Source organism: Rhipicephalus sanguineus, chromosome 6, assembly GCF_013339695.2.
Source record: "Rhipicephalus sanguineus isolate Rsan-2018 chromosome 6, BIME_Rsan_1.4, whole genome shotgun sequence".
Classification (NCBI taxonomy): Eukaryota; Metazoa; Arthropoda; class Arachnida; order Ixodida; family Ixodidae; genus Rhipicephalus; species Rhipicephalus sanguineus.
The window spans coordinates 67,089,623-67,117,137 of record NC_051181.1 but is presented as its reverse complement, the minus strand read 5'-3'; the positions used below and the strand labels follow the sequence as shown (position 1 = coordinate 67,117,137).

The following is a 27,515-nucleotide window of genomic DNA, read 5'->3' as shown; positions in this document are numbered from 1 at the left end:
CAATCCTCGTGCATTCGTTCGGATGACCGATGTGTATGCTGCTGTTCCTCGCCCACATGATCGCTATCACGGTTTTGTTTATATTTCATTGTACTCTGTGCTTCTAAATGCCGCCCGCAGACTTTTACTGAGCGGTGATGTGGAAACTAACCCGGGTCCTAACACCCGTTCTCAGCGCGATGCTGCTTCACAACCTCAGTTGACAGATCTTAATAGTGAACCCACGGTAGTGGAAATGTTGGCTGAATTACTAAATGGTCAAAAGAAATTGGCTCAGGATATTGCTGAAATCAAAATGTTTCAGTCATCTGTCAATGCGAGGTTTGAAGCCTTGGAAGCTCGTGTTGTTCTCTGGAATCACCATCAACGTCTAGTGGTACGCAGATTTCGAATGATCACATGCATGCTCAAATTCAACAAATAAAGAGCGCCATATCAACTCTCTCTAACAAAAACGACAGCTTAGAAAACAGATCACGTAGAAACAATATTATCCTTCATGGCCTTAGTGAAGGACCTGGCGAGAATCGTGAGGAACTATCCGCCATCATTTCCAAGTGGTTCGACGACACTCTTAAGGTTGCATGTCCGCGCATAGAAAGGTGCCACAGGCTTGGCAGTAATGTTAGAGGCCGCCCACGTCCCCGTTATCATGAAGCTCTTGGATTTTCAGGATAAGGTGGTCGTGTTAAAAAATTGCTATAAACTTAAAAACACTGGCTTCCGGGTCTCCGAAGACTTCTCTCCCCAGGTTCGTAATATTCGCAAAAGGCTCTGGGAGGCATCCGCCTGTTATAGGAATAACGGTGCATCTGTCCAAATTCGTTTTGATCATGTGTTCATTGACAAGGTGCGTTATGACTGGGATAGTTCATCCAATACTCTTGTCAGATCATCCGCTGGCTTAGCTAAACCCGCTGAATCAACCTCTGGGGAAACATCTTCTGACCACGTGGCACCTACAATAAAACTCTTCTTATTAAATATCAATGCCAGAAGTGTTGTTAGTAATTACTCCAAATTTCTTTCCCTCATCTCCTCTTATGCCCCCACACATTGTCGGCGTTACTGAGACTTGGCTGCATGATGGAGTTCATGACTCCTGAAATAACCTCTCCCTGGCTTCAAGGTGGTTCGGAGAGAGAGAGAGAATTCGGAGAGGCGGCGGTGTGGCCCATTTCTTCGGTCTCACCTGAACTTCTCTGTACTTCCTGCACCACCGAATACTGAGTCCTTGTGGTGTAAGGTCCAACTAGAAAATCTGTCCTTGATTATCGGGGTCGTGTACCGACCGCCTGGTTCTGATGTAAAACATTTACATAATCTAAACCAATTTCTACAAAGTTATGTGCTTCAGCGCCTAACATTATTTGCATGGGTGATTTTAATGCTCCTGGTGTGGACTGGTCATCTATGACAGTTAGTGGACATGAAGTATCCATCGGAAGAGAGCTAATAGACGTTTCGTTGTCTTGTGGCCTTCACCAAATTGTTAAGGACTCTACACGTAATGCTGCTATCCTGGACCTAGTTTTTGTCACTTCATCTCTAGCTAACTCGGTTTTGGAATGTGATATTATTATGGCGTATCCGATCATAACGCTGTATTATTCTCAGTTCCGGGTATCGTCCCAAATGCCGTTACACTTACTGCACGTTTCGTGACTTTAACCATGCTGCTGATCTAGCAATTACAGACGCCCTTTGCGACTCTTTTCAGAATTTGAGCTAAAAAGCGCCACCCGTGATGTGAATACGTTATCAGCTTTTTTGAAAGTCTTGTCAGTAAGTGTATCAATTGTTTCATTCCTTGAAAACAAAGAAAACAAACACTGAAATACCTTGGATGACTAGGGACCTCTTGCATTTGTCGCGTCGTGTGACCAGACTACGTCGAGCAAGACGATCTGGTGACTTAACAAAGCTCCAACCGTTTGTTAGCGCCAAAAAACGAACTTTGTGCTAAATTAAGGCAGCGAAAGAATTTTATTACAGGGTACCTTGCCGAAGCTAATGAAAGCAATCCCCGTAAATTCTGGAAGGCTATTCCAACCATCTGGGTCTCATCACACACGAGACAATTGACAACGTTGCAGTTTCTGATCACAGACAATCGCTTCTGCCTTCAACGCCTACTTCCACTCAGTCTTTACAACTGACAACTCGGACATCCCTGTTTTTCATTCAGAATCTCACCCCGGAATTGACGATGTTGTCAGTGTCAATTGAGGGCGTACTCAATCTCATTTTAAATTTAGACACCAAGAAATCATGCGTCCCCGACGGCATCCCAACAGCTTTTCTAGTTAGATACTCTCTTTGGTGTAGCAGATACCTCACAATTATTTTTTAGAAAATCTCTCTCGTCAGCCACACTTCCTTTCTCGTGGAAATGTGCTTCAATTCTGCCGTTATTTAAATCGGGTAATGCTCAATTATTAAGCAATTATAGACCAATCTCTTTAACAGCGCATTCATGTAAAATGCTAGAGCATATTATATTTAAACATATCATGGAATTCCTTGAAACGAACAAAATCTTAAGCACTTACCAGCACGGCTTCAGACGCGGTCTTAGCACTATTACTCAACTTACAGTAATTCGTTCATGACATCAGCAGCTCGATGGACATAGGTGACCAGGTTGACACCATTTTCATAGACTTCGCCAAGGCATTCGACACTGTCTCACATCCTAAATTATTGCACAAGTTGTTTGCCATATTAAAGAACGTGTCCTTGGTTGGCTGGATATCCGACTTCTTTCGCAGCGTTCACAGTATGTGTGCTTCAGCTTCTACTAACTCACCTTCGATGCCTGTTTCATCAGGTTGTTCCCCAGGGTTCTGTGCTGGGCCCCCTTTTATTCCTGCTTTATATTAATGACCTCCCCGTGCACACCCCTGTGGAAAATGCGCCCTTTTCGCAGATGGACTGCCGTCCTATATCATACTGTTAAAATCTCCACGGATCATGCCACTCTCAACAATTCCTTCTCTCACTTTTGTAGCTGGTCCAAATCTTGGCAAATGAATATTAACTTCTCCGAGACCGTCGTTATGTCATTTACCCGGACGTTCATGCCCCTTGACTTTTGACTATGGTTTTAACAATGTTAGTTTGTGCAGGGTGAACGAATTCAAGTACCCTCGGTATCCTTATGACACACAATCTCTCATGGTCTAAACACATTGATCTCACATGCAACAAGGCTCTCAAGAAATTAGGCTATTTACATCGTACGCTCCGTCTTGCTCCTCAAGAAACCAAACTGCTTACCTACAAAGCTCTCATTCGTCCCATCCTCGAATATGGTTGCGTGGTGTGGAACCCACTAAGAAATGTGACATTAAAAAACTGAACGCGTTCAAAAAAGAGCTGTGCGTTTTGTATGCAAAAGATATGACACGGATTTTTCTCCGTCGAATTGTCTTCCTCACCTAGGTCTCACTACACTTGCGATGCGTCGCCACGTTGAATGCCTCAAATTCCTTTACAATCTAATCAATTCTCCTCGCCTCGACACTCTAGACAGCTATCTTCAGTTCTCCAGACCTTTATCTACGCGGAGCGACCACGCCCTTAACATTACAACTTTTTTCACCCGCACTGACATGTTCAAATACAGCTTTTTTCCTGCAACTATAGAAGCCTGGAATTTGTTGCCCGGAAGTGTGCGTTGCTTACCACTGAAAGAATTTCTGGAAGCATGTTCATGAATGTTGATTTGCTGTTATTGTTTTTTCTTTTCCCACTCCTGCAATAGCCTCATTGAGGCTGCAGTATGCAAAAATAAATAAATAAAAAAAAATAAAGATGTGGGAGAGAGATAGGAAAAGGCGACTGCCGATTTCCCCTGGGTGGGTCAGCCCAGGGGTGCCGTCTACGTGAAGCCGGGGCCAAAAGGGGTGTGTTGCCTCTGCCGGGGGGCCCTTAAAGGTCAATCACCCGGCGTCGGCTCAACCCCCAGGATCCCCTTTTCCCCGGACACGGCAAAGCCACGCGCGGCGAGGCGTGGGAAGGGGTCGAAACCCCCCCGTTAGCTCGGGTCCGTGGTGTCGCTACACACCAAATGCCTGCTTGCGCAGACGCCCCTGCGGGGCATCGGAGAAAGCGGTAGATGCCTCAACGTTAGACAAAGAGAGCACGAGCGGTCACTTTGCAGTACCCCGGGCTTGCATTTGTCCGCGCATTGCGGAGAGTGTGGGTGTGAACCCGTTTTTAATGACGCGAATGTAGTGTCCAGGGATAGTAGATACTTGGGCCGCAAGACAATAGAGGCCTTCCACATTACAGGAAAGGGTGAAAGATGTGTCAGTGCTCCCTCTATCAGTTTGTCCGACAAGGCGTTCGATTATCTGCGGCTCACGTGCTATCATTAACTAAGCGGGAGTGATTGTCAATTTGGAATCTTTGACCGGGGTTGTTTTTTGGCTACGCTCTTTCTCGTGTTCTTTCGTTGTTTGTGAGAAATCATCTTTGTTGCGGCTTTTTAAGGTTGATACGGTTTTCAATAAACTAGTTGTGAGTCTGCGCTCGTTTTCGTTAGTTCTTTCTTGGTGTCTCGTCTTGCTGCACAGTTTTTTCTTAAGATGTTCCCGTACCAACTCGCCCAACTTTCAACCTTTGTTACTGTGATTCTGGTTGACCCGTCTCGTTTCTTCCCTCCAATGGCATAAGTCTAAAAGAGCCAAAGCATTCCCACTAGCTCGCGCCACCACGAGCCCCCGATGCTCTTCTTTTCCCCTGGACGACTAGCCACGCGTGGCGTGACGCCACAACCCCAAAATGGGAAACTGTTTGCGTCGTACCGCTGGCAACCCACGCTACAGCGCGGGCAACGATGCAACATTGCCCGTGTCTCGTCGACTTTTGATTTCGCCACGTGTGGCGTGCGGTGTGCTTCACCCAATGGCGCTTGCGTTTGTAGTCAGTCGTTAGTGTCCTAGAGAACCAATGAGGCGTGGCAGAGATGTCTAAGGCAGAGAGTTGCGGATCGAGGGTTCGCAGCTTCGAAACCCGGGTCGATGGCTTCGAAATTTTTCTTTGTGGCATATTATATATATATATATATATATATATATATATATATATATATATTGTCACGGTAAATAAAGGAAAACAAGTATAAACACGGCGAACAGCGGAACAGCTCCGATCGAGCAGCACGTCTTCGTCTTTCAATCCCACCAGCGATCCCTTCGCCACGCACAAATAATGGAGAAACTAGCCGCGCAACAGGCAGATACCCACTACATGTCCGTGTCACTACTCTCCCCCTCGAAAAGCATCGACTCGATGCTTTCGAATGTGTCCAGGCATTCAGCGTGTGTAATACGGCTTCATCCTGGCCACGTGTACGATGTCCGGTTGTGCTGCACGGCGGGAAGATCGTGCACCAGTCTCTGCGACAACTTGGTAGTTGACATCGTTGAGGCGTTGAAGAACCCGATAAGGGCCGAAATAACGGCGTAGGAGTTTCTCTGACCGGCCGCGTTGACGCACAGGACTCCATATCCACACTTTGTCTCCGGGGTGGTAGGCGACTTCCCTGTGGCGAAGGTTGTACCTGTGAGCGTCGTAATGTTGCTGTGAGCGAATGCGCAAGCCAGCTAGTTGACGAGCTTCTTCGGCGCGTTGCGCATACTGGGCGGCATTTTTCGGTGGTGGTCGCAAAGGCGTCAGGTAAAAGCATGACGTCTAACATCGTAGTAACCTCGCGGCCGTGCAGCAAGCGGAAAGGGGTAAATCCTGTAGTTTCCTGCACGGCGGTGTTATACGCGAAAGTACGAAAGGAAGGACACTGTCCCAGTTCCTGTGGTCCACGTCGACATACAAGGAAATCATGTCTGTAATGGTCTTATTGAGTCGTTCTGTTAGGCCGTTCGTTTGCGGATGGTAAGCTGTCGTCCGGCGATGTACGGTGCCGCTAAGTGTCATCACTTCTTCAGCAATTGGGCGGTGAAGGCCGTGCCTCTGTCGGTTAGAAACAACGGCCGGTGCACCATGGCGGAGGACGACAGCATGAATGAAGAAGTCGGCGACTTCGCTTGCAGTACCTCGTGGCAGTGCCGTGTTTCGCAATAGCGGGTTAAATAATCCGTTGCCAATTTATTTAATCCAACGATTAAATAAATAGTCTTTATTTTTCCCATGCAAAAAAGGGGGGGGGGGGAAGGACCACAGACCAAAAGCTACAAACTGTAGCTTGAGTGCGCTGAGGCCCAACATAATACATTCATACAATCTACATGGCAGGACATACCACAAACGCAGTCAACAAGTAAAATAATCACACTGTACATAGCGTTGAATGGTTACATACAAGCTAGACCTACACCTAGATCTACGCAGTTTCGACAAAAATGAAATGGAATACGCCACTGGTATAGCAGACATACGAAAGCAAAAACAAGAAACCTATACACTGCAGCTTACAAAATATCTTTTATGTTCTTTAGGTGCCAAGGTGAGTACGTGGCTATGAGCTGTTTCATATGTGTTTAAGATCGTGGCAAGAGAAATTGCAGAGTTTGGTTTCCGTAGTTAGTTCTCACGCGAGGAACGGTATACTTATCAGTACTTCTAGTGCAAACAGCTTTGTCTTTTAAGGTTAAATTAGCTAAAGATATGAAAAACTCGTTTGAGGCGGGTGGTGAAAATCTAAAGTGATACAGTAGCCGATGTTCAAAAGTTGTGGTAAGGCGAATAATATTATATTTAACAAAAACTCTCTAGTGTGTGCTCTGTAACTAACGCCAGCAACATGCCTCACGGCTTTCTTTTTGTAACACCAATAGTCTGTTTAGGTTAGTTTGTGATGTCGTGCCCCAAACCAAATGACAATAATTAATGTGCGATTGAAAGACAGCATGATAGATTCTTAGTTTTAAGCGGGTAGGGAAATCAAATCGACATCTGGAAAGGAAACCAACTGACTGATGCAACTTCTTTTCAATGTACGCTACGTGATTTGTCCATCTCAATAACGAGTCAAAAAACTACTCCAAGTGACTTAAAAGAGTCTATTATACCTATTTGATTTTCGTAAAGCACTAGGCGGTTTGTAGGGGCAACCACAATATTTATGGGCCGAAAAAAGACAGCTTTCGTTTTTTTAGTGTTTATGAGCAATCCATTTGCCCTTGACCATTCACTCATCGATTCCAAAACAGCATTTCCTCTATATATAAGCTCGTCGGGGTTGTGCCGGTAAGAAATATGCTTGTATCGTCAGCATAAAGAATGAACTGTGGGTCACTAGAAATGGTAATTATATCATTAATATAAACATTTAAAAAGTAGAGGGCCGAGCAAGCTACCTTGGGGAACACCGCATTTGATTGACCGCAGAGCAGATACCTGACCATCAACAGCAACTGCTTGGTTACGTTGATTCAAGTACGACCGAAGAACATCAAGGCAAGGACCTCGTATACCATATTTATTGAGCTTATCGATCAAAATCTCGTGATTAAGAGGTCAAACGCCTTAGTAAAATCTATGAATATTCCAAGCGTTAATTTTTCTGGTCAATATTACGCAAAATAATTTCTTTCTGTAACAGCAAAGCAGACTCGGTTGATTTCCCTTTACGAAATCCGAACTGGAAATCGGTTATCAATGAATGCTTGTGGAAAAAACTGTCTACTTTCTTCAATAAAATTTTTCAAAGGCTTTAGAAAATAAAGGAAGTACGGAAATTGGACGATAATTAGATAAAAGATTTTTTTCGCCACCTTTGAAAATAACAGAAACCTTCGCGGTTTTCATTCCTTTGGGGAAAACAGCCGATGCAATGCATTGATGAATATATGTACTAGACAAGGAACTAAAATATCGGCAACAAACTTAATTGGCTTTATTTGTAGCCCATTGCAATCTTAGCGGAGGTCGGTTTAAGGTTCATCAGTGCGGAAAACATCTCGTCATTGTCAGTGTCATGAAACACTACAGACTCACCAACAGTGTTTGAGACGAAACTAAGCGCTTTTTGTGGGCATCCAGAAGGCGTAAAGCTTGTAAAAAATTCGTTAAACTTAGCTAATTCAGTCCCGGAGGCTGCAATACCTTCGATGGTCAGTTCACCAAGGGCGTTTCCTTTACTCCTCCTTAGAAATGTGTCGTTTAGATATTTCCAAAACAATTTCGAGTTGTTTTTGTTTTTTTCGAAGAAACAGTTTTGAAATGCAGATTTTGACCTTCGAAGCTCTTTGTTCACCCGCTGTTCACCCGCTGAAGATTTCGGAAATGGGCCTAGCAGGTCTATGCCAACTTGCTGGAATGGTGCTCGAGGTGGCTCTACAGGGTGTAAAAAGCCAGCAGGTTTCATGGGCGGAATCTTGCGGCGCTGGCAGTCTCGGCAGGTTTTGACGTAGTGCTTGACGGTACGGGACAGTTTAGGCCAGTAGTACTTGTGGCGAATACGAGCGAGAGTACGCGTGAACCCTAAATGTCCAGAAGACGGTTCGTCATGACACGCATTTAGGATCTCTTCTCGCATCGCAGATGGTACTACCAGAAGGGCGGTTTCGAGCGCTGGGATCGAAGTTCCGCTTGTACAGGATGTTGTCGCGAAGGAAAAATGATGAAATCGTGCGCCTGAATGTTCGTGGTGGCTGCTTAAGCTGGCCCTCAAGATAGTCGATGAGTGGACGAAGCTCTAGGTCATCACGCTGTTTCTGAGCCAAGTCAGACGCTGTGACGGCCATGAGGAAACTCTCGTCGTCAGTTTGGTCAGGTGGAGTCGACTCGACTGGGGCGCGTGAGAGGCAGTCAGCGTCGGTGTGCTTGCGTCCCGACTTATAAACCACCGTAACGTCAAATTCTTGGAGGCGGAGACTCCATCGGGCGAGGCGGCCTGAGGGGTCTTTGAGGCCTGCAAGCCAGCACAAAGAATGGTGATCGGTGACTACTTTGAAAGGTCACCCATACAAATACGGTCGGAACTTGGCTATGGCCCACACGACAGCTAAACATTCTTTTTCTGTGGTCGAATAGTTAGATTCAGCCGATGATAACGTACGGCTAGCGTAGGCGATCACTCGCTCGATACCTTGTTGCCACTGCACAAGGACGGCGCCGAGGCCAATATTGCTTGCGTCTGTGTGCACTTCAGTGTCTGCATTTTCGTCAAAGTGCCCTAATATTGGTGGCGTCTGAAGGCGTCGCTGCAGCTCGCAAAAAGCCTGGCGTTGTTTTGTGTCCCAAACAAAAGCGACGTTGTCTCTTGTGAGGTGGTGCAAGGGTTGCGCTATCTTCGAAAAGTTCGGGACTAAGCGACGGTAGTACGCACAAAGTCCCAGAAAACGGCGAATGTCTTGTTTGTTCGCTGGGGTTGGGAAGGCAGCAACAGCTCGTGTTTTGTCGGGATCTGGGCGAATTCCGTCGCTGCTTACTACGTGGCCGAGAAATTTGAGCTCCTCGTAGCCGAAGTGACATTTTTCGGGCTTGAGTGACAGGCCAGCTGTTCGGAGCGCATCAAGTACTGCCCCGAAGACGCTGAAGGTGCTGCTCGAAAGTCGTTGAAAAACGACGACGTCATCTAAATAAACAAGACACGATTGCCACTTCAGACCGGACAAAACTGTGTCCATCATTCGTTCAAAAGTCGCAGGAGCAGAACACAATCCAAAGGGAAGCACCTTAAATTCAAAGAGTCCGTCAGGAGTAATGAATGCGGTCTTTTCCCGGTCACGGTCATCGACCTCAATTTGCCAATAACCGCTGCGCAGATCCATGGATGAAAAGTATCTGGCGTGTCGAAGTCGGTCGAGCGAGTCGTCGATGCGGGGAAGCGGATAGACGTCTTTCTTTGTCACGTTGTTCAGCTTGCGATAATCAACACAGAAGCGCAATGTGCATCTTTCTTTTTCACAACACAACTGGTGATGCCCATGGGCTCGTAGATGGCTGAATGATGTCGTCAGCAAGCATTTGTTGAACTTGTTCGTGAATGGCGTCTTGTTCTCTTCGGGAAACACGATAAGCATGTTGTGGAATAGGTCTTTCGTTGGGCTCGGTTATGATTCTGTGCTTCATAACGGGTGTCTGCTTGATTTTTGACGTCGTGGCAAAGCAGTCACTGAAGGAAAGCAGGAGGGAGGTAAGACTCTCTTGCTGTGAAGCCGATAGTTCGGAGTTCACGTCAATCTTAACCGTGGAATGCTTGTCGTCGTGAGGACCGGAAGAGAGTTCCGCGAGTGATAAGCTGGCTCTGGAGTCGCTGATTTCTTCGAAGTAAGCGACGACACACTGCCTCATGAAGTGCTGGTATTCATGACTGAAATGTTTCAGTAGAATTTTAGCAGGCTCTTGTGTCAGTTCCATGAGGCCGCGGGCGACGCATACTTGACGCGATAAGAGCACGGACACATTGCCTTCCACAACTCCGAAAGCGGTTCGGTTGATGTCGCTCACCACGTTAACCAGCACACTCGAACGGGGTGGTATGGTCACTGAATCGTCGGATACACGCAACGCCATTATGTGCGATTCGCATTCGTGCGAGTTTGCGTTACGTGAAAACGTCACCTGCAGCTCTCGGATATTTATAATGGCCCCATATTCTCGAAGAAAGTCTAATCCCAAGATAACCTGCCTGGAGCATTCCCGCAACACGACGAAAGTCCCGATGAAGGTCGAGGCACCAATATACACTCGGGCAGTGCACCTGCCAACCGGCGTCAGTAGATGGCGGCCCGCCGTACGGAGCTGGGGACCACTCCATGGTGTCGTCACCTTTCGGAGAGCAGCCGCGAAGTCGCCACTCATAACGGAGTAATCGGCGCCGGTATCCACGAGAGCGGTGGCCTGGTGATTGTCGACGGTTACAGAAATATCGGCGGAAATTACGGCGTCGGTATCAGTGAATGGCGTGGTAGAGAAATCAGCGTCGTTAACGTGTCGTGTGGGAGGATGTTTGTCAGAACGATGAACAGCGGCCCTACCCCGGAGGTCGCTGTCCTCAGTTTTCCTGACGTGGGCGAGGGCTTGGGGACCTGTTTCGAAAACCAGAGAGCGTAACGATTAGGTGAGCTGAGGCGCCGAGGAGAAGGTGACTGGCGGCCTTGTGCAGGAGGAAATGGCTGCTGCCAGGTGCTGCTCAATCTCGCGTGGGCGCTCCCCGTTGCTTGGTCGACGCGCGTTAGGGTGAAATCCCTGAAGGCCCATCCTACGATACGCACACTGGCGGTACAGGTGGCCCGCTTCGCCGCAGTGGTAACAAAGTGGCCTGTTGTCCGAGGTGCGCCATACGTCTGATTTCCGGGTGACTTCGCGCGGGACGTCGTACTGGAAGGTGTTCTCGTAGGCATTTGCAGGAACGAATGGACGTGGCGTTCCCGGAAAACTACAGGTCGGGCGGCGGGCTGCAGGAGGTTGAGGACTCCGTAATGCTTCGGCATAAGAGAGAACAGGAGCTTCCACGCGCGTGGGGAGCGATGGTTGAGTCACGTTCCTGATTTCATCTCGAATGATGTCACCCAGTACGGTCACCGTCGGCTGAGTAGGAGTAGCGCGCACCTTCTCGAGTTCCTCGCGGACAACGCTCCGCACAAACTCTCTGAGTGCTGCCAAATCCTGTCCACAGGTGAAAGGTGACAAAGCGGCGACAGTAGCTTGGCGGTCGTACTGCAGAGAGCGTTGCTGGAGTGCTCGCTCCATTGTCGTCGCTTCAGCGATGAACTCATCGACAGTAGTTGGGGGCTTGCGCATGAGTCCAGCAAAAAGTTGCTCCTTCACACCCCGCATTAGGAGTCGAACTTTCTTTGTCTCATCCATTCCTGGGTCAGCGCGTCTGAATAAGCGCGACATGTCCTCGACAAACATAGCCACGCTTTCGTTTGGCTTCTGAACCCGGCTCTGCAGAGCCTGCTCGGCTTTCTCTTTTCTTTCTGGATTTCTGAATGTTTCGCGTAGTTGTCGCTGGAATTCTTGCCAGTTGGTGATAGACGGCTCATGGTTCTCATACCACGTGCGAGCGTAGTCTTCAAGTGCGAAGTAGACGTAGCGCAGTTTCTTGGTCTCGTTCCACTCGGTTGGCTGCTGCGACCCGGTCGAAGTGGTCGAGCCAGTCATCCACGTCCTCGAACACATCACCATGAAAGGACTTCGGGATGGGAGCTGCGTAGACGACGTTTGGGGTGGATGCGGGTCGGTCTATATCGCTCTCTTGCGTCTGGCTTGCCGTTGTGGTGGACATTCTTGCCGGGCTCAAGGGACCAAATTCGGGCGGTAGTCCTAACAAGCGGCGGCTGTGGCGAAGTGCCCGGCTTTCCTCCGGAATTGTAGAAATGGTGGCAGGAACTTGAAGCGTCTTGAATTACAACTAGCGCATTAGGATTGTACCCAGCTCCTCCACCAGTTTGTCACGGTAAATAAAGGAAAACAAGTATAAACACGGCGAACAGCGGAACAGCTCCGATCGAGCAGCACGTCTTCGTCTTGCTCTCCCACCAGCGATCCCTTCGCCACGCACAAATAATGGCGAAACTAGCCGCGCAACAGGCAGATACCCACTACATGTCCGTGTCAATATATATATATATATATATATATATATATATATATATATATATATATATATATATATATATATATATATATATATATATATATATATATATATATATATATATATATATATATATATATATATATATATATATATATATATATATATATATATATATACCCGCGACATGACGGAGAGAGTGACGGCAAAAATCCGTATCCCAATATTAATAATATATCTTGGCGTTTTACTTCGCAAAACCATGATGTGATTGTGAGAGACGCTGTAAATTAGGGGTCCGGAAATTTCGACCTCCTCGTGTAATTTAACGTGCACCTGATATAAGTACACGGGCCTCTAGCACTATCGCCTCCGTCGGAAATGCGGCTGCCGCGGCCGGGATTCGAGCCCACCGCCTTCGGGTCAGCATCTTTAGTTGAAGCAATGCACGTGGGACAGGGACGAAGAAAACGGAGCACAAAACAGGCTCTGCTTCAACCAAAGACGAACCCCTACGAACACGCTCAAGTTTCCATTCGGGTCAACAGTTGAGTACCATGACCCCTAGACCACCGTCGCGTGTGATAATTCTCTATAGCATGCTATGTGGAGTCCCACGAGTACATCGCTTTCATTGTTGTCACACTCTGTGCATGGGATGCAGTCGCCGGGTAGATTTCATGGCCTGATGTATCGGTCAACTGAAACGCCTACCAAAAGCACGGACAATTACGAAAAGATCCTCCGGGGCGCCAGCGTACGCGGGTTGTGGCCGGAAGACCGAGTCGCAGCCGAGAATTGATAGAACGCAAAGTAAACGTATATTTTTAATTCAGGCAGTTGCCAACAATGCATGCACTAAATGCACACTTGGCTGAAAACATCAGAAAATTTCCTAGAAGAATTACCGTTATACAAATGGCCCTACATTGCAAGCACGCGTATTTCCGAATGTTCAGGAAGTCGAAATATCCCTCGATTTTCACCTGTGCTTGTTCCTAGTAAGCAGTCCGCGGCGAAATCTCCACGTAATTGTCCTCGGCAGTGGTTGACGTTATTGCGTGGATTATCTGCATCCACTGTCCGCCAGGTAATGCGCCTATTCTCACTGACTGTCTGGCGCCATCGCCTTCACACGTTTATATGGGTTTTTGTGCTCGAGATCTTTCGCTCAGAGCCACCCGTTTACAGGAAATCGGAAGCCAGGGAAAAAGTCAGAACCTTCTGGTGCATTATTGTGGCGTCGTTTCAGGCGGATTCTTGGCGTGCTGGTGGTGCGGAGTCCGCATGCTGCGATTCTCGAATAATCTAGACGCTTCGGGTCCCGGCGCCTTGAAGCACGTGGTCTGTATCCTTGGCAAAACCTGTCGTGGCCAGCGGTCGTAAATTGTGCTGGCTCTCCTAAGCGTTGGCATGCGACACCAGTGTAATAATATTCTGAAATATTCTTCTAAGAAAACAAATGTCCCACACTTATAAGCCAATACATCGGCAGGTCGGTCAATCTCACATCGTGTGCCATTTCACTGACACGGTACACTGGAATTAACCACGTCACGTAGGTACACTTTTCTAACCCACATCTCTTGAATGACGCTTTGAAAACACATATCTCTGTAACTACGACAGATATACAACAGATGTTTACAGTATTGTTTCCATCAAAACTCACGAATAGCTATGATAAAGAATGTTATTGTTCATTAGTACAGGGAGGGAGAAACTCACGACAAAATGTTAGCAATGCATGCCGTATCACAGATTTATTCGGCAGTGAAATACATTTTGTCCAAGCGTTCTCATTATTTTTATTATTGAAACTGCACGATTGTTGGTAGGCAGCTGTGGGTGGTAGCTGCTAATGCTCGCCGCTTCCTTGAACGCAGGACACGTCGGCAAGGAGCACTTTCTTCTGCTTAAAAAGCGTCAAATAAAGACTTCAGTTGAGAAGTGATGTGCACCGCTTTACGTGCACAGCACAACCGTGGTTTGACAGTGCGAATGTACGCATTTTCATCGAAGGAACAAGCTTGTTGGTAATTACCATCGAGTCGTTGGCAACATCCTGTGACACAAAGAGTATATCACTGAGATTGAGAAGTACTTTGTACAAGTTCCATAAGCTTGTGTACAGGTGCCTGAGGCCTCGCGAATACCATTCATCTGCAGAAGAACCGACATTAGGGCGACCATTCATCTATCGCGCATTCCTAGCCTCGTTAATTGTGACGCAGGTCGCGGGATCGAATCCCGGCCACGGCCGCCCATTTTCGATGGAGGCGAAAATGCTTGAGGCCAGTGTACTTAGATTTAGGTGCACGTTAATAAACACCAGATGGTCAAAATTTCTGGAGCCCTCCACTACGGCGTCTCTCACAATGAAATCGTGGTTTTGGGACGCTAAATCCTACCCCCCCCCCATCGATCTTTGTGACATCTTACATTTTCGTCCATATACCTAGGGTTGACATGGCAAGACCAAATTAAATTGTTTTACTTTCATTACATTTATATGAGACAATATCCCGGATTGATATCCGTTCTCTTATTTCTGTCAATCCTGGCTGTCAGGGAAAGCACCACCTAAGAACTATCATTTCACGGTGATCAGTACTGGTAGTAATTCCTTACGGAAAAACTCAAGTCTCACTGGTTGTCGGCCCCCTTTGAAACGTTTAACTTATGTACCCAACTCCCTTCCATCCTTTAGACACGGACCCCCCCCCCCTTTTTTTTTAATCGCTTCGTCTTTCCTTTACTCACTCAATTCGGCACTCCAGCCCTTCTTTCTCCCCAACCTGTGCACCCGTTCTCACACTGCCCTCTCCTTCTCTTCTGTTTTGTTGGGGGAGAGTGTACCCAAGGTTCCAAACAGTCAAAGAGGCGAACTATACTTCCTATTAGGCCTTGTTGGATTGTTGGGGTGAGATGAAAGCCTCCTTCACGGCCTGATAAAAAGCCGACATGAAAGATTTCAAGCACACAGAAAATTTGAGTTTTGCGGAAATTTACACATATAGGCGCTAAAGCTTGGCAGTTCTTCCCTTGAAGAAGACGAGACCACTCGTCGAAACGTTGGGTCTTGTGACACGCCGTGTTCAAAGTTTTTTCGTCGTTTCAAGCGCCCATGATCCCCTCAAATTCCGCCTTATGAACAGCGAAGCTGTTCTTGTTCGAGCCTTTCATGTCTGGGATCCGTGGTAACGCTTGTTGGTATCATAAAATGGTATGCGCCACAGACATTGGGTCAATCCCACAACTCACCACTGGTCCACCAAAAACGAAGACAACAGTTAGCACAACAAACAGGTAGGTGCCACAGCAAGCTCTGCGGCCTATCAGAAAACTATCATCATCATAAACGTGTATGTGTCGCAGCAATTGGGTAAATCCAACTATACACAACTTCCACTAAAAAGGAAGAAGCCCAACAAATGGCGGCGCGTTATCATAGTCACACCACTGTCACGTGATACTTTGTCGTTATAAAAGGTGGTGGCTTTACTACCAACTCAAAGCATAACAAAGAGTGTTTAATAAAGGTCAGTGATACAACATATTGGAACATCTTCAGCGAAGACTTCTTTGAAAACTTGTGTATAAGAGTCCTATGGTCAAGATGCAATGAAACTTTACTACCACCTCAAAGCTTAACAAATAGTGTTCAATAAAGAGCCGTGGTAAAACATATCTGAAAGACTTGCAAAACGTAGAAATGCGTTAGCCTGACGAAGGGAACGCCAACAGCTTCGCCGTTTGATCGGTGTCCGCTTTGTGGAGCTGGTTGAATTTTTTTTGATGACCTCGGGTACTAGGCGTTCATGTGGTCCAGGCCAGGTATATTCACTTTCTGCGAGCGTGGTTGTTTATCCCAGAAATAAAGGAAATAAGGTTGCTGAGACAGTAGTTTGGACCCTCGCATTTGAAACATCGTTGCGCAGAGAGAGAGAAATAATAATATGAGAGAGAGACAAGTCAATCAGAATTCTAGCATCCGGGTTTCTACCCCACACTAAGGGGATGGGAAAAGGGAAAGAAAGGTGGAAAAGAAAGCGAAGAGAAACGCAGAAGTGCAAAAAAAAGAAAAAAACAAAAGCAAGGTGTAGAGCAGGAGTACTACAGCCAATTCAACAGGCCACTGCCACAGAAAAAGTTCACTAAGGCCATCATTGACTTGTGGTGCGACAGCACTGACTGTTCTGACGGGAGTCTGTCGTCAAGGCGAGTTTTTGCCTTCATCGCTCGTTTTTTAGGTCACAACCGTCGACGCTGACAACGGAATTTCAGCGACGCGGGCTCTGTAACGCCACCGTATAATAAAAAAAAACACGGCGGAGACCTCCGCCCTCGTAATGGGTTTCATGCTAGTGGAGCAGAAACACATTTCCCTACATGCTTTGCCCCTCCCCAGTTTTTTGGTGCTTTTTGTCTATCATATGTTTGTGTGCATTTGCCGACGTCACGGAAATAATGTCACTGAAGGCTTGGGCAACCGCGGCATAAACACTTCAGTGTTAATAAAAACATGTACTGTCGTGCTGTTTATCACAGTCCGAAAATAATAGAAATGCAGTTAGAGCCTTGGCATCTCTCATATCGCCAGTGTTGTCGAATGCAAGAGTAAACGTGCTTAACGAATTGGCACACACAGAAAAACAGAACACTCAAGGCAAACTCAAAACAAACACTCAAGGCACGCGTTTACACTCGGTACCTACTTGTATTATTCCGACTAATATATAAACATATATGCAGCAACAAAAAAAGTTTCTTGTGTGATTGACTGCAGGACTGACCTTGACATGTAGGTATCGGAGCGCTCCAGTTACCGCTCTGAAGGCAGACAGCCGATTTTTCTCCCAACAGCCTGTAGCGTTCTTCGTCGTTGCAAAAGAAAAAGGCCTCGTCACCAGGTGCACAGCAATCACCATCGTAGTAGCCGTTTTCCAGTTCTATGTCAGGGCATTCCTCAATGACTGCATAAATGAATAACACCTTCGTCAAGCAGATGACCAATTTTAAGCAATGCCAACATACAAGCGTCTCTCGCTAAATGTAGAAGACGTGCTTTAAGCTGTTCTTGCAACACTTGTCCTGTTTAATATAGAACAACCTCACTATTGCGTCATAAGCACTCACGAAACTTTTAGTATAGGCGGAGTAGTGAAATGAAAATGAACTTTCTCTTCTCATTGTCACTAGCTCACTGTACACTATTAAAAAATAGTAGGACTCATGGACATCACATTTTACTAGTTGGTTAGTTAATTCGATTTTTATGCCGCGAAGGCAGCTGAGGCTATGCTGCGTCAGTCACAAGGTATTAACGAATAAACAGTGGAATGATGCAGCTTTTAATCTTATTTAAAAAGCCACATTATTTTCGAAATTCAGCGCGTCAGACACGGGTACGAGAGGATGATCTCTTAGAAGCAGCGTAGGGTGTAAAGGTATGTGTTTGTATAATTCGCTGAAGTATTTTTCTCTGCGTTTCAACTCCGTGGCATTCGATTAGGATGTGTGTGAGCGTCAATGGTTCTTGGCATTTTTTAGATGTTGGTTGTTCTTCCTTTGTGAGTAGGCAGTTGTGCTTCATGTGTGTGTGTAAAATGCGGAGCCGCCATAATACAACTTCGACAAACGGTTCTTAGTGACGGCAGATCTTCCATTCGCCAAGTATGGGCTTTACTGCATGGAGCTTATTCCTTGTGCACGTGTCCCAGTGTTGCTGTCACTTGGCTAGCAGTGTTTGACGAATTGTTCTCTGGCTCTCCTTCAGGGAAATTTTTATTTTTGTAGATGTTTTGCGTGCTGCCAAAGAGGCGCATGCATCTGCTTTTTCGTTGCCAGGTGTCCCAACCTGGCCTGGGACGCAGCAGAAACGGATAGCAACTATCTCCTTGTTAAAAAAACACCATGTGTAAAATGTCGCCCACTAATGGCTCACACTCTCATTTTAGATGTGGACATTCTAGTGCACTTATTGAGTCGGTGTATATGATTGCTTTCTTGTGTTCGACAGCGATGATTTTCCCAACTGCTTCATATAACGTGTAAACTTTGCATCATTATGCACTCTCATACTAACGGCAATTTCCCATTTGTGTAAAATTCGGAGCAATCCCTACATCTTTCCTGAAAAGCACGGAAATTTTGAACTATGTGTTCTAGTGGCGTGTATTTCTTCTTTAGGTCAGATAGAGAGAAGTCGCAAAGTTGTGTCAGATCGAACCATAGCGGCAGTCTTGGTGGTTTTTTGGCGACAACAAGTGCTTCTTCAGAGATGACCTACTTACGGCAGTATTCCCTCGAAGCGTAAAACAAGTGGCTTGATTAGGTTCGGCTTGTTTAGGTAGTGTAAGCATGAGTTACATTTTGTAGCGATCTCGTAGCAGATGTGTTGATGGGATAATCATATCCTTCAGACATACGACAGGGTTAGTAATGTTCTTCGATGACACAGAGGAGGCTCGTTGCAGTCTACGTACAGACTATGCAAGGGCCATGTTCTGTAAGCGACATTAAATAACCTGAGACCAAGACTGTGTACTTGGTCAAGACGGCTAATGTATCAATCTCGTGCTGAGCCATAAACGACGCAACCATAATCTAAAATGCTGCGCACAACCGAAGTGTAAATACATCGCAGGCATAGTCCATCGGAACCCCAGTGCCTATGGGATAACACTTTCAGAAGGTTCAGTGCTATGTTTGTCTTGGATTTCAGTGCGTTTATGTGTGCCAGAAAGTTCAGTTTTCGGTCGAATGTTATTCCTAGAATTATATATGCTTCTTTTACCGGAAAATCGATGTTGTTTAATTTAAGAGCTGGGTCAGGGAATAATGCTCTTTTTTGCGTAAAGAGCAAAGCGGTAGCCTATTGTGTCGAAAATTGAAAACCATTTTGTTCAGCCCATTTCGCAAGCTCATTGTTTGTAATTTCGAGTTGTCTACTCACAGGATGATAGACTGGAGGCACGACCGGCTATTTGAAGATCGAAGACGTCCACGGAGTGCATGAGTGTGGATGGTATGGCCTTGTTATTGGAGTTCATTTTGGCTATGAATAGAGTTGTGCTGAGAATGCAACCTCGTTTGTATGTATTTGTATTTCATAATTGCGGCAGTGTAATTCGCTGAGCTAGAAATGTTGTAAAAGTGTTCACCCAAAACATCTGCTTCTTCTTGTAACGTTTGTGTGCCTTGACTCGTAAGTAGGGTTATAGTGTACGGTGAATAATCTGCCCTGAATTTTCTTAGCTTGTCCCACAATGTTTTGGATATGACTGAACTATTGACACCAGATATATAATTATGCCATGATGATTTTCCAGCCTGCCTACGGATGTATCGTGCCTTGGCGTTCGCCTCCCTAAAATTCACGAGGTCGGTGTAAGTAGGGTACCATCTCAAGACGCTCCAGGCCCTGTATGCCGTTTCTTTGCTTCCGATCCCGCAGACCACCAAGTCTTTATCTTCTTTCGCACGGTGTTGGAAGATTGGGGAATAGCTTTTACTACCACTGCAACAAGAATTGCAGTCAACTTTTCATTATTGTCATGGATAGTAAGGTTTGGTGAAAACGGCTCTTCGAGATTGACACATTCTGTGAACAGAGGCCACTCTGCACGTTGTAATAGCCACCGACGTGGTTTACTGGTGATGGTGGGTTGTGTTGATGTTAGGGTGACGATCGAAGGTTAATGATTGCTTCCGTATGAATTGTTCCGGATTTCCCACTTAAAATTGCAGAACTGAGGCGGTGAGCATATGGCTAAGTCCAGGCAACTAAATTTGCGCGAGCTGGGTGAAAAAAGAATAGGGTGAAGTTGTGTTTAAAAGGCAAATGTTGTTTGACAGAATACAATCTACACTTAATTTTCCTATCCGGTTCATTTTTTTCACTACCCCACAGAGTACATTGAGCAGAAAAATCGCCGACTCAAACAAATGTGTTTGGCGGTTGTGTTGTTAGGCCCTCGAGTTCTCGGGCAGTTATATGTTCATGAGGCGGTATGTAAAATCAACAGTTTGAGATGGTTTTATGCGCTAAAACGGCTATAGCTACAGCCTCAAGAGAGGTGTTTAATTTGATATCTCGGGTAGGGGTACCACCTTGCGCAACTTTGGCGACTCCTCCCGATAGTCAGCTGGAGTGCTCGTGGTCTTTACAGATTACCGTAAATTTTATGAGCTGCTGAGTGTTTTTTTTTGCACCAAGATTTCTTTTTTCGACGCAGAAAACAAATGGTGAAAGCTTGTTGATGATGTCCTTTATGACGCCTCAATTATGTATAATTCCTCTACAGTTCTAATTAACGATAAAAGCCATGATAGAATAAAATTAAGCATATAGTATACGTGTATAGATTGTTTGGCTAATTTAAATGATGATAGGTGACATTATTAAGGTCTTCAAATGCTAGTGTTGCTTTAGGTTACAGGGCCCTTTCGAGGTTCTGTAATGTGGGCTTTTCCTTTTTAGCGCGCTCCGATGAGCTGCGTCATTTCTTCGGCGTCTGAGACACCGGAGTTGTGCTGCTTGTATCCATCACTTCTTCTCAGTTGGCGGATTGTGCTTTTCCTGGCGGTTTCGGGCCTAACAGCTCCTGCAGTGGCACTGGGTCCGGCAGGCTCGCAAGTCTGGTGGCCCCCTTTAGCAGCGGGCGAAGCAGCACAGGCTACTCCAGCCGGGGGCGCTGATGGTGCGATCGCAGTCACACTCGGTGCGACTCTTGCGGGCGCCGGGAGATGTGGCGCGGCTTCCCGCCGGGACACAGCGGCGTAGGATGGACTGGAGTGATTGTGAAGTGATGGGCGTTTACGCGCTTCCTGAAACGACAGGTTGACTCTGACTTTCAGTTCTATTGTTTCTTTTTCTTTCTTGCGCGACGGATATGTTCGTGAGTAGGCGGGGTTGTCCCCCTCACCGTTCACACAACGGGCTGCGGAGGTGCAAGTGTCGGACAAGTGTTCCTTGGATGCACATTTATCGCATGTGACGCCCACTCTTCACCTTTGCGACACATGTCTAAAGCGATGGCATTTGAAAAAACGACGGCGATTTAGAATACAATGAAAACTCGGTGATACGAATCTCACGGGACCACCAAAAATATTCGTATCATCCGAAATTCACACAACCAGAAAGCATGGAAAATTTCCATACGACAAAAGAAAGCTGGCGTACATTTTCTTTTATTGGTTTTTAGGGCCGCAGCAACGTCAGAAAAACCTTGAATGATTGCCAGTTAAGTTTTTAGATGTCGGCAATCATACCAGCAATCGTAAATATGCGGCCCGTACGCGCGTATTTAATATTTAAATGAACTAGGTGCGTTGCGACCCGCGACATCAGTAGCCTCTTCCCAATTATAGTATGCGCTTTTGCAGGACACCGAAGTACTGCAGCAAAAGTAACAAAAGAAGCGCTTTGACGCGATGGATCAAGGCCACAAAATTACAGGACCACGGTCCTGTGTTATGATTTTGTTACCGCGTAGTTCGTGGGGATGTTTTTGTGGGAGATCTACGACCATGCCCGCACAGATGCGACATCAACGGTCGCGCATGTTGACGTTGTGAGGCCTGACTCCTTCCTTCGCCAAGTCCATCCTGGCCTTCTTTCGGTCCTCGTCCACCTTTCATAGGATGTCTGATGCACGAGGCAGGCACGTGTCAACACAGAACAACGACAGCAGCCCGCGTCGACGCCTTAGGAAAAAAGAAACATGGCGTTAATGTCCTCTGTATTCTAAACGCGAAGGCACACGGAGGCACATAAGAGCCTCAAATATTCGCGCGCACAATCTCGAAGGCCGTTACACATCTCTGGAGGTTTATTCTGACCGTAAGAAAAGTGTTTGTCTTACACCGTGATTCTGACGATTTCGCAGTGCGGCGCGCATGCCCATGCTTGCGTTCCTGTGCTCGCACGTGCTTGGCGCGTCTTCACGTCAGCGCGGACAGCACCTCCTCGAACCTGGGCGGTAGCGTACGTTCGTATCAAACGTCGTTCGGTGAAAATCGGTTCGCAACAACCGTACTCCATTACATTGCAGTCCAATGGGCCTTGGCCGGGACCAACGAAAAATTCGTATCACCCCGAAATTCGTATGAGTGGTGATCGTATCACCGAGGTTTCACTGTATATGGTCGGTCACGAAGGTTACAGTAATCAGTTTTAAATGGATTCAGGTAGGTTGCTAGTTGCGAAGGTAATGAGTATGTGCCTGGTTGGGATTTTCTTGTATTCTCGCCTTATCATTATTCTTTGGACCTAGACTACAATCTGATCTTGCCAACCTTCCAGTAATTCACTTTCAGATACATCGAGCAGGACATCCTCAGAGATGACACCGCGCATTGTGTTCATCCACCTGTGTGGGCCAACTGAAACTGGAATGTCTCCAATTGCTACGAGTTTTGATAGCTTGTATTATAAGATCTCGTCGCGAATTTCGAGAAGATGATCGCCGCTTCCCATCTTCGTAACTTTATCAGCTGGCCCCGATAGCTTCCGTGGTATATTCAGGTACGAGGAATGGTGACATCGTTCAAACTGTCCTTGTTTCGTGCTGACTGTGTATAACGTGGTATTTAAGAAACTACCCTTTGCTTTGGGCAGAAGTTAAGTTCTCATCGGTGCGTGACCGTTTCAGGCGGCGATCAGGGAGCGGGGGAAACGAGTTCGCCATCAACGTTACTAGAACAAACTCAGTTTCAAAGCTCCGTATCTCCGCCAGCGGAGGAGGGTGGTCCGAACGGCGGTCGCGAGAACTAGCGGCGCTGCAGTTCCGTCTTGCGCCACTATCGGCGCGTCGTCTGCTGCCACGGCATAACGCTGCGGTCCGCCGCACAGTTGCTCGCGGCAACTGCGCGGCAACTTAGGTGGATACTTAGGTGGATATGCATAAGGTCGTCTGTATGCATTGGCCCGCGTGCGTTGTTCATTGATTGGCTAAGAATCGATGTTCGGTCTATATTGCCACGCCCACTTCTTGTTTTATTTTGATGTATTCGGGTTTGACCAGCAAGGACGGTTATCAACGCTCGACGCTGTCCGCGAAGCAGTGTTCGAGAAGCTTCGCGATTGTAGTAGATCGTTTTCGTAAGATTGCGCGCTGCACGCAAATGTTCCAGCTTTGTCGAGAGATAACGCCGCCATCAGGGATATCGCTGGAAAGTTCGATAGCGCCTGTATAAAAGCCGACGCGCTTGACCGCTTGTCAGTTGATCGACGGTCGACGCTCTGTGCGCCGCAATAAGTGTATTGCTGTAGTTTGACTTTCAGTTTCCCGGCCACAAGTTCGGCCAAATAAAGAGTTTCATTTCGGACCTGCTGACTGCTGCCTTCGTCGACGTCATGACCCTGTGACAATATTTGAGCTATCTACATTGCGCTTAACTTCCAAGCATAGGAGTTTCTAAGCGAATGAGGGTTTTCAGAGTAATTTTTATAACTACCAAGACAATTTTAGCCGCTGCCGTCTTATCTAGACCAAGAACAACCCAACACGTTTGTAAAAGCCTTTGTAGTGCACAAAGAAGCGTACTTACTCGAGATACAAAAACGTTCTAGAAAAACAGTACTCATGTTTCTACAATTTATTGAAAAAAAACTTTCTCGAAAAACATCACCAATGCTTTGCAATGTTTACAAGACACGTTTTCGCGACGGTTAAAGGGATACTGACCCAAAATCGGAAACTTTTACGAGAAATCAGTAAATGAAATCTCAGTGTGCGATTACATCGAATAGATGTCGTCTCTGAGCAGTTTTTTCAGCGGATAGTTGTATTTCGGTGTCTCATCTTGTACGTCGCATCCTTCTACGGTGCCTTAAACAATTCGAACAGATCGGCCGTGATGTGAGCACCGAGCAGTTATTTGCGCGTACTCTGTCGCTAGAAGAGTCGTCAGTATTCAACTTCAGTTTTTCAACTTCACCGAGCAGATGTTCCATGCCCGCAGCACTTTACACTGTACGACAGCCGTTTGCGTTTCGTGCTGTAGCCGTTCACTACGCAGTTAAACTGCTCGTCAACTAGAATGATCTTTTGCACAAGTAAGTCTCCGTTCCCGAAGCAAAGTGTGGGATTGGGCTAGTTGGTATTCCATTATTAAACTGCTCAGCGCAAAAAATTTGACACGGTACACATAGAAAAGACGAGGACCAGCGCTGGTCGTCGTCTTTTCTGTGTGTACCATGTCAAAGTTTTGCGCTGAGTAGCCCGTTCCCGAGCCGGCGAGTGTAAAATATTCCGCACATCTTGTTCAATATCTCGTCGTAAAATCTCTCAAAAATCCACTGCTTTGAAGGCATAGCGACAGCTGAAAACTGATCGAATGTTAGTTTGATGCAACTCTCAGTCTCGGTAGCGTATATAGGTAATCGCCTGCCTTTCGTTTTGCTGTTCTATTTCTGGCGGCTCCTCCAAATTGGGCACTGGGCTTTCGCGGGACGCCGTGCGTTTTGGGGGGATTTGCGCCTAAACCCCGAACATTTTGGCTTTGAAATGTGGGGCGGAAGTGCTGGGAACAAGCGCGGCACGGCACCTGGCGCGAGTTCCCACTTTCCACGTGGGATCAAAACTTCTTGTCCCGCAACGACACGACGATAGTGCTTCACAATGTCGTCACTCTCAAAATGAACGTCACAGACCTTGCATTTCGCAGTAAGCTTTCTATCTTTGCGATGCAAAGCTTGAATGGCGTAGGGTATTTTGCAGGTCCGAAGAAGTGTCGTGAAGCGGAGTTGTCGTTGCGGTAGCCGCTCTTGCAGCCCGGCGCAAAGCAAGTCGGCATACCGCACTGTGAATCTGTTCTCCCTCGTTACGCTTCGTACATCATGGACGTGTCTTCGTACAAGACGCTAAGTCTGGTCAAGAACAGTCGCAAAAATAACGAGCTAACAAAGCGCAGACGACGCTGTAACCCACGTGCGCTCGTACATCGGCGGCGCCGATCACAACAAGCGCCAGCCGCGGGAGCTAGACGTGACTGCAGCGCCACTAGTTCTCACGACTGCCACGCGGACCGCCTCTCCGGCGGAGCTTTTAAACTGAGTTTGTTCTAGTAGCGTTGTTCGCCATAGGAAGAACTAAAATACGGCGGCGATGGTGGCCAACCACCACCAGTGCTGGGCAGTATCGAAGATACATGTATCTTAGTTACTATCTTAGATACTATTTGGGTATCTTGTATCTGTATCGCGATACGTCTTGCAAAACGAGTATCTGTATCTGTATTTCCGATACATTCAATAATGTATCGTGTATCTTAGGATACAAAATACTGCTATCGCAACAGCACCGTGCGAAACAATTATCGCTGGCTGAACTCCGCTTCTGAAGCTGGTACTGGCGCCACTAAGCCACCTGAATAAAACTAAGGGCAGTGACATAAATTTATCCTTCTGCAAGAATCCTCTAGTGAGGGCAGGTGGTGAGGTCTGCGCATCCCTATTGGTGGAACAGAATCAAGTGGCAGCGCTCGCGCAGTCTCGCTGTTGGGCTGTTCGACGCATACACGCGCGCGAACGTCTACACCCATCCCACGTAGTTCTTGTTTTCTCGATTTTTTTTTGTTTTATATGTGTCAGTTCCATGACCCTTTCTCTTAGCCACGATCCTGCACCGTGCACTCTAATGAGCGCAGCGTCTGTCACGGAAATTCTTATGCCGCTGTCGTGTCGTTATTGAAGATTCTCTTGCGTGGTGCTTCGTTACGAAATCTGAAGAACGCAAGAACGGAGTTGCTTCGCGTCTCGTGGCTTTCATACACCAGCGACTTGAAGGACTTCATGTATGTAAGTTTGCCTTACATACGATGACATTGGCTTATATGCAGATAATGTTGTAAGTACTATAGCTCCACCGATACCGATGCTCGATCTATTAGAACAAGCCTTTACCCTGCAAAAGATATCTCAGTGTACCATATCTTTTTCTTCCTGCTATCTTTTTTTCAAAGCGTTTTTGAATTCATATGTGATTGTTAGCACAAACTCTTTCTTATCTGCGCTTCTTTTGGATATGATACATTACCTAGGTCTCTATTGCTTTTTCAAGTGTTGTCGGTGCACTATCTCTTTTTTAAAGGGCTGTCAAAAGAAGCTGTCTGCTTTGTTGATTCTTTTAAATGTCTGCGTTATATTTGCTACTGTTTACACATTTATACTTCACTCGAATTTACCGTTCTGCCAAGGAGATCTTGAAAACAAATATATAGTTATGTGGGCGTGCCTTGAGTATACAGTAATAATAATATTTGCAGTTTAACGTCCTCAAACCACGTTATGATTATGAGAGACGCCGTGGTGGAGGGCGTCGGAAATTTCGACCACCTGGGGTTTTTCAACGTGCATCTCAACCTAAATATACTGGCCTCAAGGATTTTTGCCTCCATCGAAAATTCGTCCGCCACGGCCAGAATTCGTTCCTGTGGTCTTCGGTTCGAGCACCATAACCGTTTAGGCCACCGCGGCCGGCTTTGAGTATACAGCACAAACCATTCTACTTTACCGTTATAATAATGGAAGTTATTAGGAGTTATCTTACAGATGTTAGATTGGGGATTCGAGAAACATTTATACCAAATGCACCGTTTTTCTCATGAGCGTCCCAACTAATATTTTCAGGCAATTTTGCATAGCCAAATAATTTTCTATTGTCTTACCTTAACAGGTAAGCTGACGATACTTCATCCTTAATTTGCATAGATAATAGTGGTCCCGCCTCCAGAGGGTTTCTATACTTATTCACTATGAATGTTTGATACAGAACCCACTGTCTATTTTACTTATACTTTTTTTTTCTTTTTTAGGCCTCCCTGATTTTTTCACTATTACTAGTCGCCAGATCATCGGAGCTGTAAGTGGCAATAGCGTAAATAGCGGCGGTGTCCTGCGACGCTTTGTGCAACTATACTGGCATGCGCTCTTATTTTATTTATTTTGGTGGGACTGGCTTTGAACTGCAAAAAAACTGTTAGCTCCACT

The 27,515-nt window shown here is 46.4% G+C and overlaps 1 protein-coding gene across 1 annotated transcript in view; it reads right to left on the bottom strand.

The window, feature by feature from the left end:
* The window catches only part of LOC119395859 (complement factor B), a 236,330-nt gene that overhangs the window by 159,494 nt on the left and 49,321 nt on the right, over window positions 1–27,515 (bottom strand). The window contains exon 4 of the mRNA XM_037662862.2: window positions 17,311–17,490. Coding sequence (XP_037518790.1) covers window positions 17,311–17,490 — 180 coding nt within the window. The remainder of the gene's footprint in view (window positions 1–17,310; window positions 17,491–27,515) is intronic.